The sequence below is a fragment of the Apium graveolens genome, chromosome 4, assembly GCF_009905375.1.
Source record: "Apium graveolens cultivar Ventura chromosome 4, ASM990537v1, whole genome shotgun sequence".
Lineage (NCBI taxonomy): Eukaryota > Viridiplantae > Streptophyta > Magnoliopsida > Apiales > Apiaceae > Apium > Apium graveolens.
The window spans coordinates 248,283,990-248,299,133 of NC_133650.1; the positions used below are offsets into that span (position 1 = coordinate 248,283,990).

A 15,144-nucleotide genomic window follows, 5' to 3' on the forward strand; every position below is an offset into this window, starting at 1 on the left:
TAACTATATAAACAGTTTTAGAATGCAGTAACAATATCAATATCAACATACGAGGCATTCTACTTTAAATATCTAGGTAGCAGATTTCTATCTCTGGCTATGAAAGGGTTATGAAGAAGAATTTGGGCTTTCAGGAATCAAGGCTCAGGTTAGGGTGAAAGCCGACATTCATCTCAAATCATTAGGAGGACTTCAAAGTGTTTCTCAACAGAAGGAAACAATCAATCAAACTTTGAAACTTACCATCAATGTAAAGTGAAAGGGTTCACAACATTAAAATCAAAACAAAGACTCGAGTTGTTCCATTTCATTTCATTTCATCTTTTAAAGAATAGGGAGCAACTGCTCCAAGTATATAAATATTTTCATCTTTATAGAGTATAAGAGAACCCTTGATTGGAATATCCATCTTTAAATTATAATACGGGTGATTAGCCCGTACCGACCTCTATCTAGTCGTTATGGTACCTATGGCATTATAGCCTTATATTGGACTAGCCCCGCTAGCCTCTTATGTGACTGGACTAGTTCCACTAGCCTCTTACGTCTCTATCCAATCCATCAGGAATTCGTTTGGAAAACCTTGTATTGGAAGAAGGAAAAGAGTTGACGAAATTCATTTTAGCATTACCAAGAATGTGAAATCGTTCGGACTCATTCAAGTCGAAAATCATTCTTAAGTTTAATTCAAGATTTCAAGGAAAATGAACAGATCAAGCGTAAATATGGATTCATACAAAGGAACTGCATCAAATGATAAACATGGTTAATTAGTTCCAATTCAAGAGAGTTTTAACAATCAACTCATGAAAGGGTTCACGGGTCAACGCAGAATTTGGATTGATCAAGACATTAAGTAAGGAAGAATGTAAAAGTTCTTGTAGGGTTTACGGTATCAGAAGATAACAAAGGAAATAATACGATATTCAGGGTACGAATCAACAGGGTTACTACAAAGGATCGAACAGGGTCTGATATCAAATTGTCAAAAGAACAATATCAGGGTTTCTCAGAATCAATAACAGGTATATCATAATTAAAATAAAAAGCCTCTAGTTAATCATGGCATCAATAATTTCCTCTCTATAAATAATTCACAAGAGAAGGCATAGTTACTTGCCTTAAATCGCTTTCCTGCTTTACAGAAACTGAACGACTACCACCTAGGATTCCTTTCCCCTTTCTAGCCCAATGCCTCCGCTAACCGAATCTACAATCCAAAATAGAATCCCTAATCAGCAACTTACTCGACACTCGACGTTTCTCAGAATGCCTAACGATTACCCCATATGACGATAACACTTTATTGTGGATATGTTGTGAACTTGATGATTTCATTAACAAAACACCTTAGTAGATTTAACTTAGTGAGAAATGTAGCACTCGACGGATAAGCAAATATAGTCACGACGGATGACTCATTATAGTCCCGACGGATGACTCATTATAGTCCCGACGGATAATGATTTCTTATCAATCGAGTGAGTAGCTTATGTAATAATAAGTCTGTAGCACATTTCTGTATACATCTTTGTATAGATTTTGTAGTAGCATATATAAGTCATGTTGACTTTAATTAGATATGCAGAATAGGTTGATTAAATGTACATAATTGATGTCTTGTAATTCTGCATAAATGAAATAAAGTCAAGTGCCAAATAGCTAATCGACGGATGATCAACAAGATAACTCGACGGATGATCATGTACTCAACGGATGATCATGTACTCAATAGATGATCAATTCAAATATCCGTTGACAGTGACAACACAGTCACATGCGTCAAGTGTATGCAAAAGGAATGTGGAAGCCTATTCAACTGGATTTTTGAGAACAAAGAAGTATTGCCATTTCCATGCTATTATGAAGATATTCAAAGATGCTGGAATAGAGTAATGAAGCAGCAGAGTATTAGAATTGATAGATTTTGTTTTATTATCTTGTCTTATTACTTTGTAATCTTGGTGATATATAAACCAAGAAGTACCAAATAGAAAAACATGGACACTAAGCAAGAAAATTCTCAGAGAAATATTTGTAAGCTGTATTTCTTAGCATTTCTCTGTAAACTTAGTTGTTCATATTTGTAAGCAGCTGTGAGCTAATTTACCTACACAAAGTTCTCTTGATATAATATATATCTTTGGTGGATACATTCAAATCCACCAGAAAGTTTTTAAAGACTTGTGTTTTTAATTACTTGTGTTTTGATTCATTCCAAGTTATTATTCCGCACTTTGCAAATCAATTCACACAGATATATATTTTAAGTTAGAACACTTTTAAACCAAGAAAAAGTTTCAAGAATTCCATTCAACCCCTCTTCTGTAATTCTTGTTGCATTGTTAGGGACTAACACACTTAACTCGTATACTCATGCATAATCATAGTATACTCACATAACACATATCAAGTATATACTTGACCATATTCTCATAGCATGCATTACGATATACTCGTATACTCCAAATTTACAATTAATCATCGAATCACATCGCACTACTCAATGATATCACATAACATACTATATCTTAATACTCCAAACCTTACTTATATAACCTAATATCGAAAAGACTCATCCTTTTCTTTTTAATCCCAAAATTCGAACAAAAAACACATAGTAAACCAAACAAATAACTCGACAACCAAACAACTTATTCCTTTCTTTTTAACTCAAAAATCTGAACCAAAATAATGGAACCAAGCCAAGAAATCAACATGCAACCACTTATTGTCATCATGCATAATCTATATTTTTATCCTAGCTCTATTAGGACTTAAACTAATTAAATGTTGACATATCATTAATTCACACCACAAAATTTAAATAAAAACAAGGTCACAAGCAACAAGTTATCAAATCAAAAATCTCATCAACCAATCAAGTAGTTTAAAACTTATTTCTTTCTTACAAATCCAAGCCTTATCCGGCCCTAATCAAATAAACAATATGCAACTCTTAAATTAACATGCAAAGTCAATTTTTACCTTTAAAGCTTATCTTCACTCAATTCTTAACAAGAAAACCTTTAAACTCTTTTTATTTTACATAAAATCGAACCAAGATCCAATCATCAACATGCAAGTCCAAAAATTATCTATTAACTAGCAATGATCAACATGCAAGCCCAAAAGTAACTATTAACTAAAATGATCATCATGAAAATTCAAGAATCAAACATAAACTCAAGTTATGCCACAACTCATCCATTCAAATCATTTAAAAGAAAAACCGAACCAAAAATTGAATTTTTAAACCAAAACCCTTTGCAAAACTCGATCAAAATCAAACCCTTATTTTTATTAGCAAAAATACGAACCAACATCAAAACAAAACCAAAGAATAGCACATAATTTAGTGTACTATACTCTCTTAAGATCACACACTAAGAAATTATGTTTTCTTAGATATGACCATGAGATGTTGATGCAAAAATCTTCTTAAACACTTACATGCAAAGAGTATAGAGATAGATGATTGAAAATGATGTAGATCAATGGCAAGATCTTTGAATTCTAAGTAGGATTTTGATGTTGCATGTAGGAGAGAGAGAGAGAGAGAGAGAGAGAGAGAGAGAGAGAGAGAATTCGGGAGAGCGAGGGAGAGAGAGAATTCGGGAGAGCGATGGAGAAAAGAAAAAAGAGAAAGAAAGAGTGATCTAAGAGGAAGAAGAGATTGGGTAGGAAGTAAGTAAGAAAGGGTGTATTTATAAGTGAGTGGAGGGGCAAAATGGTCTTTTGCCAACTAATACTAGAAACTTCTTTTCTTTTATTCAAAAACTCAGTAATAAATTTGGATAATACATAACTCCATCAGAAAAGATGAAAATGATATGAAAAATAATTTTAAAATATAGATCTTGAAATTATCTTTCTATCCATATTTTTAAAAATATTTTTTGAGCGTACGGTTTATTTTATATGAATTTTACAAGATTACACTCAAAATAGAAATATAACCCAATAAAATTATTTTAAAATACGCCGATCACGAAATAATTTCATCTATCATTTTTTAGAAAGTCTCTAGGACTATTTCAAAAATAATAAATCAATTCCATGCATTGACCATACTCAAATAATTTTATAAAAATATATAAAGGTTCAATAAATCTTATTTAAATCAAATAAATTCTTTAAAATCATTTAAAAATTTCCAGATCACATAATAATGCACATTAATAGGCAACAACATAAACTCACATATCACTACTCATATTGCAACATACTCAAGCATACAAATTTCCCTTTTTATTGATAATCACTTTTCGCCTAACGGGTCGCGTCCTGATTGACGGCCCGACGCTGAGCAACTACGCTTCACAATCATATCCTCTATACTAGCTGACACGTCAAACTGGAATATAATATTCATTTAAACATTTCTATTTAACACATAATTCATATTCATATGCTTAAACACCTTAATCCCTTTTTAAGACGGGTTCCGTTCAACTCGACGGCCCGACAACACAACTTAGCCTTTTAGCGGGCTCATCAAACTGGAACGAGTTACTTTACGTTCCCAGTTACTATTATATAACGACAACAGTTATCCACATTATCATTTAACCTTTTATTTTATTCACATAAATTCACAATTACGACACAAAATTTTACTTTATTCACTTAATCACGTCGCAAAATTCCCAGTCGCTACATCGGGTCGTGTCCAATTTTCACAGGCCTAATTAGGGGTGATAATCAAATCTCATAAACCGCCTACACCGCACTTCCCCATACCATAAAATGCAATTTTTATTATTCATGGTGCGCTTGTAGATTTAATTTTTAACAAACAGTGTAATACAGTGCGGTTTGTGGGTTAAATATTAAGTAATGTGATTTAAACCTACTAGTTTTAAATATTTTTAAATATAATGTGCAATTTTATTTTATATGTTTTAAATATTTTAAGTACTAATATTGATTTTATGTTATACTCCTAGTTTTGGTTGGTAGAATATATTTAAAAATAAAAGTGTTAATATGTAATTTTCAAAATTCATATAATCATTCTTATATCTTAAAAACTTGATGTTATTGCTTCTAATATAACATTTTTCGCCTCACTCCTTTTATGTTATAATATATGTTTATTTCTCTTTTACACGACTCGTTACTCGACATGTATATTTAAAATTGTATAAATTATATAATTTATCAATAAGTATTTTAAATTTTTATTTATTTGAAATATAATAATATTTGGATCAAAAATATTTATTCGATCAAAAAGCTGCACAAATCGCACCCAGGGGTGACCAAATGGGCGAGTCGACTCGCCTCATATCGCTTTTTTACTAACGTAAAATTTGCTTGAACCGTGCCACGCTTGAATCGGCACAATTCATTTTGATAGATGAAAAGTTCACAAGTCAAAAAATATTGATTTATAATTCGGCACCACTCAGCGCGATTCGGTAGGATTTTTGAACAGGCACAACTCGTGGACTCGTCTGACTTACCACGTGAGAAGAGCAGTTCGGCACGGCTCGCCCCGGCATGACCCGAGCTCGCCCGTGCACTCCACGCTAGCAACAGATCTCTGCGCTTTTGTTCGTTATGCTATAACCTACAACAAAGCAACATACGCTCCTCCCACATTTGACTTCAACAGCTCCCTTTTTCATTCATATAATACTCTTATTTTCAACTCTCCATTTAGCTCTCACTCGACTATCTCATTCTTCACTTGCATTTCGATAATCAAGATCTCCAGATCTCTACATGTAGGTTGACTTATCGATAACTCTTGGGACTTCTCGATAAGTCATTTTGGACTTCTCGATATCTCTTGATCTGTGACTTATCGATATATGACTTAAAACATTTTTATTCAAATTCAAGCTGCTACATTTCTCTCTGAGGTTAGATCAAGATTTGATCTTTTTTTAGAGTTTATTCCTTAGCTTGAAGGTTGTTCACAAAAAAATCTTTCAGTCTAATCTACTAGACAATTTTTTATAGAATTAAGGAATACAAATACAGGATACAAATATAGATTACCATACAACTTTACCTTAGGGCTGTCAATATTACTTAGTCTTGTCATATACAAGCATGTCTTGCACAACAAAGTCTCCCTCTTATACTAAAAGAATTGTAAATTCAAGCGACCTTTTAACTGCTTCATCTAATATATGTTTAGATTTCGGAACAATAACAATATATTTTCCAACCATTCTATCTATTTTTTGATGCACTCTTGTCATAAGCATTTCATGTATTTCAATCAACATATCAATAATAGGCATATATATTGCTTTCAAAATCCAAGAATTAAAACACGTGAGTATGTTTGAAAAAAGGCGTAAGGATATATTTATGATTTTAACAGGCCTTTAAACTTACATATACATAACTTAGAACCCCGTGGGGTTACGACTCACACATCATAATAGACTCTCAAGGATTTATACAGTGATTTATGCTCTGTATTTTTCGATCCTTTAATTGAAAATATAACTCTCCTTTTATAGAATAAGGAAGAGGGTCTGTACAAAAATAAAATCGTCATTGCTTATAATTTTCTGCACCTTTATTAAAATAGATACCCTACTGATAGTAGATGTTATCTTTTTTATAAAGTAGATGCTTTCCACTTTAATCCTCCATCACTTCTTTTCCGGCTGCTTTGTTAGTGGTGGGGTTGCAATTTGGTATATTATTTCTATTTGAATCAGTTATTGAATGTGTCTGTAAGTAAGCCTTGGACCACATTCCTGACTGTAATCCACTCGTCTTCTCAAAGACACCCTTTGATGCATGAGTCATATTTTTAGTTCGTTTTTAAATGCTTGAGGGTATGTTGCAGATGATGCTTCCCCAAAGACATGTTTCATAATGTTGCTTGGATGTTTATTCTTCAAGTTTGGAGACAGGTGCCTTGTGCCAAACTTATGCTCTAATTGAGGTAACAATTTCCTTATAGCCTTGTCCAACCTATTTTTACAAGTAAGTAAAAAAATAAGTAAATCTGAAAGTGTTAAAATTAAAGTAAATGAAAGCAAGTAAATTTATAACTAGTACCTCATGTTTACTAGCATAACAGAACTCATCATCGCTCTCCTAACTGCTAGGATAAAATGCAACATCTGATTAATTACTATATTCATTTTTCATCTCATTTATATCATCTAATTTTTCTTGTCTCTCGCATTCATCCATTTTAGATACTCTTATCTACAAGCCTTCATAGTCTCTACATACTCATCATCACTACAATTATATCTCTCCATTTCATCTCTTTCTATGTCAGAATCACCACTGATAGGAGTCACATGATAGACAAACAACACGATGTTATTAACACACATCTCACTCAAATAGTTGATGTTTTGATTCAACATTTAATAAATGAATATTTTCTTCTGGAGTTTTAATATATATAGAATCATACTCACTAACAACGACATCAGAACACGACTTTAATTTATTAATAGTAAGCTTCTCAAATTCGATATTCTTGTAAACTTTTTTAACATTACTCATGTAAGAGTGAAAATGAACATGAACAAAGCGACCTTAATAGTATATAGTAATATTGTATAATGCATTTATGTTAAATATAAGCAAATTATGATAGAAACTAACAGGGAATTCGAGTTCATACAAACTAACAAAAAATAAAGAACAATCACTTTACCACATAAAAAGAAAGAAATGCAAAAGTTCAGAATATTTATTATTTACATTACTTCTTCACCAGTGGTCTTGTTTGCATCTCCAGTTTCATCTTCATCTTGAATTACGATTTCATTGTCATCATTGTGAATCCAAGTTCGCACCATCTCTGTAATTAGGGTTCAAAACCGGTCAATTTAGGGAAAATAAAATTAGGGGTAACTGATTTATTTTTATAATAGAGCGTGCTATATAATTAAAAAAGGTCGTGAGTTAGATCGGGTTTTAAAATGGACGAGTTATAGTTGAATTTAATTTTTATAATGGGCGGGTTATTTTACTGATATGGCTGTTATTTGACATCAATAGACGGTCTTTCATTAAAAGTCAATGACATTTTGGTAAATTTTTTATCATGTTTAATGACCCGATTATAAATTTTTAAGAGAGATTTGAATTATTTTTTTTTTTTAACTTAAATGACACAGTTACAAATATTTAAAATGTTAAGTAACCAAACTTCAATTTCACCCTTTAAACCCCTCTTTATATATTCTCGCCAAAACTCCCTCCACCGCGGTTGTGCATACAAAACCCCGAGCATATGTATTTTTCACTGCTAAAACCCTAAACACTCCACTCCTCTCTGCGATCACAATTTGTTTGTGTTTTGTGCTCAAAATTCAATGGATTTTGCAGAAGAAGCTAAATCAATATGGCCCATATCATCTATCTTTTCAGCCCCTCTTCTACTCTCCGACAACAACTCAGACAACGATTCTCGAAAAATTGGGCCACTTTTCTTCAACCCATCTCCTGAAACACTGACCCATATCACCATTTCACCTTCTTTCTACTCTCCAACTCATTCTTTCTCTCTCTTCCCTTATCTTTCTCTCTCTAGATTTCTTGAAACCAGCAGTGACTCGTCGATTCTTCCCTCCACTAGCTATTCTATTGCTTATTCTACACTAGGCCCACAAAATAATCAGCCCCAATTAGCCCATAATGGTTTACAGAGGATGAAGTGTTCTGGGTCGGGTCGGGTTTTGTTGTTTTTTCTGGCGGGTCAGAACTTGGATAAGGTGGGTTTTGTGTTGTTGGCGGTTGAAGGTGGTCGGATTTGTGTTAAGTTTAGTGGGGCTGGAAATGGGTTGAATCATAGGATTTCGAGGATTTTGGTGCAGAAGATTGATGATTTTACATCAGGTGATTTTGGTTTTGTGTTGGTTTGTACATTGTATTCTGTTCATTGGTATGCTGTTAGGTTAGTTTTGAATTCCGATACACCGAAGTTGCAATTTTTAGGGACTAAAAGTTTTCGCAGTTCTGCTGTTGTTTATGCTTGTTGGAGTCCGCATATACCGGAGGAGTGTGTGGTTTTGTTGGAAAATGGGAAGTTGTTTTTGTTTGATTTGAAGTCGTTTTGTTTTGGTACTCAGAGTTTGATAAGTGATTTTAAAGGAAAAAATTTAAATGTCCGGTGGGATGATTATTTGGATGTGAAAGGGGAAGGTTCTTGGTTCAGTTGTGAACTTAGTTGGCATCCTAGAAATTTTGTTGTTGCTCATTCTAGTGCTGTATTTTTGGTTGATTTAAGGTCTGAAGGATGTAAAGTGGAATGTTTGTTGAGAATTTCTATGTTGGCGAGAATTTCTATGTTGGCGAGTGGTAGTTATGTAGAAGAAAATGATTGGTTAGTTGCATTTTCCAGGGCAGGTCCTGGCGGGTTTTACTTTGCAGCGGCTTCTAATAGTTTGCTTTTCCTTTGTGATGTGAGGAAGCCGTTAAAGCCTGTGCTGCAATGGAAACATAGTATTGACAATCCTGCATATATCACTGTGGTCAAGTTGTCCAAGCTAAGGTCAAACTCGAAGAATGATGAATACACGTGGGCTTCTGAGAATGGACACTGTATTCTGATGGGATCCTTTTGGAACTGCGAGTTCAGCCTCTTTTGCTACGGGCCAACTACTAGAGCATGTGCTGCTTCTGAGATTTCAAGATTCTGCAAGTCATTTTATGCTTGGGAACTCCCTTTTGAGCTGTCTCTGGCATCCGGTGATTGTTATTGTGGAAGTTGCCTTGTAAGAGAAGAGTTCTCAAAGGATGCTCTTCCTGAATGGATTGATTGGCAACAGAAGAAAGACATAGTGTTGGGTTTTTGCATCCTCGATGAAGATCTTTCTGTCGAACTGTTTGAGCCAGAGAATTTTGGTGGCTTCACTGTGATTAGGCTAATGTCTTCTGGCAATCTTGAGTTGCAAAGATACTTTGCCTCACGGGATGTTGTGAATTTTTTTGATAAAGCTCACAATGAGTCGTCAGTTCTTTTAAAAGAATCCCTTATATACGGAACTGGTGATGAAGAACATAAATTTTCCAAAAAATTTTACTTTTTCAATCTGGACTACCTCTACAGTAATCTGATTAATACGCTGGGTAAAGTTTTGATGAATAAAAAGAAAGAGACATCTGATAATGCTCCAGAAGTTTCTTCCAATCCAGAATTCCACCAAGATATATGCCAGAAGTTGAAGGCATGTGGAATCAATAAAATTAGATCATCGGCTGACATTAGCTATGCAGTTAGAGACATTGTATGCCCCATGAGTATGACGGAGATTGCTGTAGTGAGCATGTGGTCGAATTTGCCACCTATTCTCTTACGCATGGGTTTTCTCACTTACGTAGACTTATGCAATATCACCGTCGGTCAGAAGAATTTGTCCTTGCAGTTCTTAAATGTTCCACACCAGCCTCAGTTGCCTCCTTTTACCTTTCGGAATCCTTCACACTGTAGTAACAAGTGGTCTCACAAGATGCAGCTCGACAATGCGCTTTTAGGTCCAGCAGCTCCTATTCATTTTTTGGTTACTTACAACAACCTGTTTATAGAAGAAGCAGCAGGTGGACAATCAGCTAATGGTCTGCTTGAACTTGTATGCAACAAAGTCGTGAAGATGGTCTACAAAGTTGTACGAGATTCGAATTATGAGAGCCTCCCTAATGACCGTGATCATGCTGTTTCACTAGCAAATGACAAAGATGACATGTGTAATGGTTCTCATGACGGGGATTGTTTTTCGATTTATGAACCAGTTGCAATCTTAAATAAAATTTCCAATGTGGATCCTCCTTCATCAGCAAGTTCTACTTTTGAAGATAAAAGCTATTCCACCTTTTTAAGTAAATGCAGTCCAATGGAGGTATGTTCCTACGACAAACTGGATATGAGAAAACCTGAAACTATTGATGCCATATCTCGTACAGGATTGAAGTTTAATGGTCCTGCCATTGGCGATTTGTCTGCCGAATTCAAATATTTCTTTGGACATCACAAGAAATTTAAGAATAGTTTTATTGCTAAGAGGGCAGGCTCCAGGAAACAAAATATGTGATCTGCTAAAATATTTATACATCTTTGAGTCGTTATATCTCTAACATCTCTTAAGCTTAAGCAGTAAGCATCTCCTTTTTTATTATCTCTACATCCTTAATAGTTACCGAGATTTGAAGAGGCTTTCAAATTATTATAACATTACAAAATTACAGTCGTCTAAATTTTATGATTATCTTTATATCCTTAATAGTTGCAGAATACAGAGTAAGTAACGCAGGACCTCAGTATTGCAAATTATTGGCTGATATGAAATATAACACAGGACATGTATATCCTGAAAGTCTTGTTATGCTCAGCTGTAATGCTAGTAATGATTCGACACAGGTCGAAAAAGAAAGGGAAAATGAGGTACTACGTTTTCCTTGTTCACTGTGTTACGTCTTTTATTTAACTGTATATACCTAACTCCTTTAACAAATTGATTGTCGTGCACATGAATTTAGACGGAATGTCAAATTATAGAAGTTCATTCATCATTCTAGATATGTTCAACTTCTTACATACTGCCATCACTCCCATATTAGATAGTCCACTTGACTTGGGTTTTCTAACTAGAAGTGGTGGATGTTCTGGATTCATAAGGAGTCATTATTTCTGTGTAAGTATGGTATTTTTTGTTCATTGTCATTTGCATTATGGATACTGAGTGCATTGATTATAACCAGTAAGCCCTGGTAATTTCACTTATTGCTAACAATGTTGTATTGCTTTTCTTAGAGATGATCTTCGGTCCAAGGGATTCAAATGGATGCTTTGCATGACTGGATAAGATGTTAGGCAAGTGCATGAAGATGATGTGTAAGTTTCATAAAATCTATATCATGTATTACATGTCTTCAATAAAAGTTCCAATGGACTATTGTAGTTAATTTCTGCAACTTGTGAAAGATACCAGTACTGTTTTAAAAACTGAACTGCGAATCATGAAACTTTAAATAGGCCAAGTCCTATAGCAATGTTGATAGGAATTTAGGAACTTACAATATTAACATCTTACTAATTCTTGTACCTTTGTAAAAACAGTTATCTATATGTATAATGTTGTAAACAAACTACATACTAATTCTAAATTATACGAATTTAATTGACTAAAAGAATTAAGAAGTTAAAGTTTTTTATATTGGACCTTTGGAGCTAAGTTACCCGGACTCTTCGTTTTTTGCCCTCATACCCGTGTCCATCGGACATGACATGGGTGTGGGTATGGGATCTGAGTCGGATCCTTCGGATGTAAACCTGACACTTTGACCTTTAGAAATCTAAATTATCTAATTCAACATGATTTAAAAGGTATCACAACAACTCAATTTTCATATTCCGGGGAGGGATGTCTATAGATTACTCTTTTCATGTTATCCTTTTGATTGATGTTATTAATATGACATAAACCATTGTGTATATGTTACTTTATGTGGTAGCAGACACGAATTTACAAATGAAATGTAATAATTTCACTTATGTGAAGGTTATATCCGAATCCCTGCACCCGTGTCTGATTTTGGATCCGATTCCACGAATCCTAATTAAAAAAAAAATTAAAGTCCGACACTAGGATCCGCACCCGTATCCGGCACCCGTATCCGACACCCGTACCCGAGTCCAGGTAACTTAATTTTGGAGTATGATCAGACATCAGAACTTGGTAATGGTAGTTCACTTTTGCTGATTTTTTATTATATTTATTACACACTTGACTAAAAATATAAGTAGTGGACAAATTAAGTTGATTTGAAATTGACAATTGGTGGTAACCCTATAACCTAAGTTAGTTTATATACCGGATCTTGTGAAAGTGGAATAAGCACATCAATGTTGTTTTTGGTTCTTGTGTGACGCGTAAGCGGATAAGTGTTACATAATTGGTGGAGTGTCCTGTGTCCTCAGTACTGCCAAAAGTTTATGTTGATATCATCTACCGTTATCTTATTTAGGCTGTGAAGAATTGAGCAGTTTCTAAAAGCTCTAGAAATGCTCTTTTTAATTTAGTTTAGCTTCTTAAGAGTTATTCAATATGTTTATATAGATAGTAACTCGTGAGATTTAACTTAAAATTTTCTGGTTTGAGTATCTTTTAATGCATGAAGTATGAGAATAACTCCCCCCACTTCTCAAGAAAAGAGTTTGAAAAGCTAAATGTGATCTGATAGCAAGTGTCATGTGGTATGTGAGTTTACAAAAGCTGTTCTTGTTTTGATGTTTCTGTTCGTATTGTTAACCTAGCTAGACATGACTGTACTTTAAAGTGTCTAATAGACTATAGTAAAGTGATGAATCTAGTTTATAGTAATAATAGAACCAAAAAGGGGTTTACACGTCGTACTGACATTTTTGCATCTGCATGACTTCCGATGGTAATTTACAGTCAAAACTGAACCTATTGCCACCCCTCCTGCCTACACTTAATTATTTATGCACACAGTAATTTTGTATAACAAGCATTGTGAATGTTACTACTTGCAGGATCAGTTACTACCACTGTTCTAGGCAGCCGTTTGGAGTACCATGGGGGAAGTTAGGGCAGCAGAAGTAGAACTTGTAGATGATTTAAAATGTTGAAATGTATCTTTTTCTGCTTTGTTTGTTATGAATCAAGATTTATGGGTTTGTTATTATGGTTAATGGATTTAGTCAATGATCTATTCATATTTGGCGGATATCATATTTTGGAGTATCATTGTATGTTACATTGTGATGTGATTGATGTTGATTATTGAACCATAGATTACTGATGAGCCACCAAACGTACTGAAGCCTGGCATTTATAATTAGAATAAGATGATGTATTGTAGGTTACTGCTATCAAAATACACGGTGAACTGAAGCCTGAGATTTGTTGGTTAATATGTCAAAAACTGGTAGACCAGAAAAGCATAAATACCACATTCATCGTAAGTTGGCACCAAATAAAGGCTCTCTGCATTTTTTAAGATCGACCGTTGAAGGAAGTGAGTGATGAAATAGGGTTAAACCCCATTTGAGGCAGCAGGTGCATAAATGGGGTTTCTAAAGGCACATCGAAAACATCTTCCACGAACCACATGACCTCATCTTCCATACTATCACCGTTACGATCAAATGCAACAAGTCCAGCACCATGGGAACCCTACAATACGTTGAAAATTATCCTCTTCATAGATGTGAATCACTTAAAACTCATCATCTGTACCCTTCATCCCGATATACAATGCTTCTAACTGATTCAACATAGATTCTGATATACTTCCCCTGATAACCCTCAAATAAGACTGGGAGAACCGAACCTGGGACCCATTCTGTTGTCTCAACACAAGACGGAGTCTACATTCCAAACCATCTCTGGCTTCACATCCTCGACGCTTTTAATCTTCCAATTGACAGCACTGAAGCGAGTGAACGGGTAAGCTGGAATACCAAATCGCATCATCACGTGAGCGCCAAAAGGTTCAATACATATAATCAGCAGCTGTGAAATGATAATGATTACATATAATATCTTCGAATGAATATCCTCTTGCTACAACTTGTGTCCTTAAATGGGATCATTGTCTCAAATGTTTTCCATAATGCATCATCGCAAGTATCGGACGATATGGGAAGTAGGTTAATGAGCATTACCTCAGAGCCTTTCACATTTTTAGACATTTGTTCATCACCCATCTTCAGTTTCTCAGTGAGAAATTCGCTCATATCTGTTGTAAAAATAAATAATCCTACCACGCGTGAATCATTAAGCACATTATAATTATCTGAATTTTTTGAAACACGTGAATAAAAAATGATAAACATGTTGTCAAAATCACAACTTGATGGTATAGGATGTGTACCTGCTGTCCTTTGTTGCGTTCAGGACAGGCCAAAAGTTACTACGCTATACATGGTGTTTGCCAACACTTGGAGATGGTGCTTTAGTAAAATGTTGTCTTATACAGCAAAACTTACATCAAATTTAATACAAAGTAACATTATAATTTTATGTTCACATTTATTTTTAGTGATGTTGCTTTATATAAAGATAAACCTTCGGTGTCAACAATTTTGTTGGTATTGTCGTAAATAATAAATAGAGTAATGCTAGAGGCACAAAAAAAATTTACAAAAAATTGTTACAAAATGACATAATATGGATGATGTGACAT

The 15,144-nt window shown here is 34.3% G+C and overlaps 1 protein-coding gene across 10 annotated transcripts; it reads left to right on the plus strand.

Annotated features, from left to right (window-relative positions):
* The first annotated feature begins 8,156 nt into the window (after positions 1-8,156).
* Positions 8,157-13,700, plus strand: LOC141720796 (uncharacterized). Of its 10 annotated transcripts, none has more exons than XM_074523418.1 (5): positions 8,157-11,089; positions 11,292-11,377; positions 11,473-11,627; positions 11,747-11,827; positions 13,490-13,700. In XM_074523418.1, exon 1 carries the CDS (start codon positions 8,313-8,315, stop codon positions 11,025-11,027), a length of 2,715 nt encoding a protein of 904 aa, XP_074379519.1. In that variant the 5' UTR covers positions 8,157-8,312; the 3' UTR covers positions 11,028-11,089; positions 11,292-11,377; positions 11,473-11,627; positions 11,747-11,827; positions 13,490-13,700. The 10 variants fall into 10 exon arrangements, with proteins under 10 accessions (XP_074379519.1, XP_074379520.1, XP_074379523.1 ...); XM_074523419.1 differs by having other exon boundaries at positions 11,554-11,627; XM_074523422.1 differs by having other exon boundaries at positions 8,157-10,835.
* Positions 13,701-15,144: the final 1,444 nt, after the last annotated feature.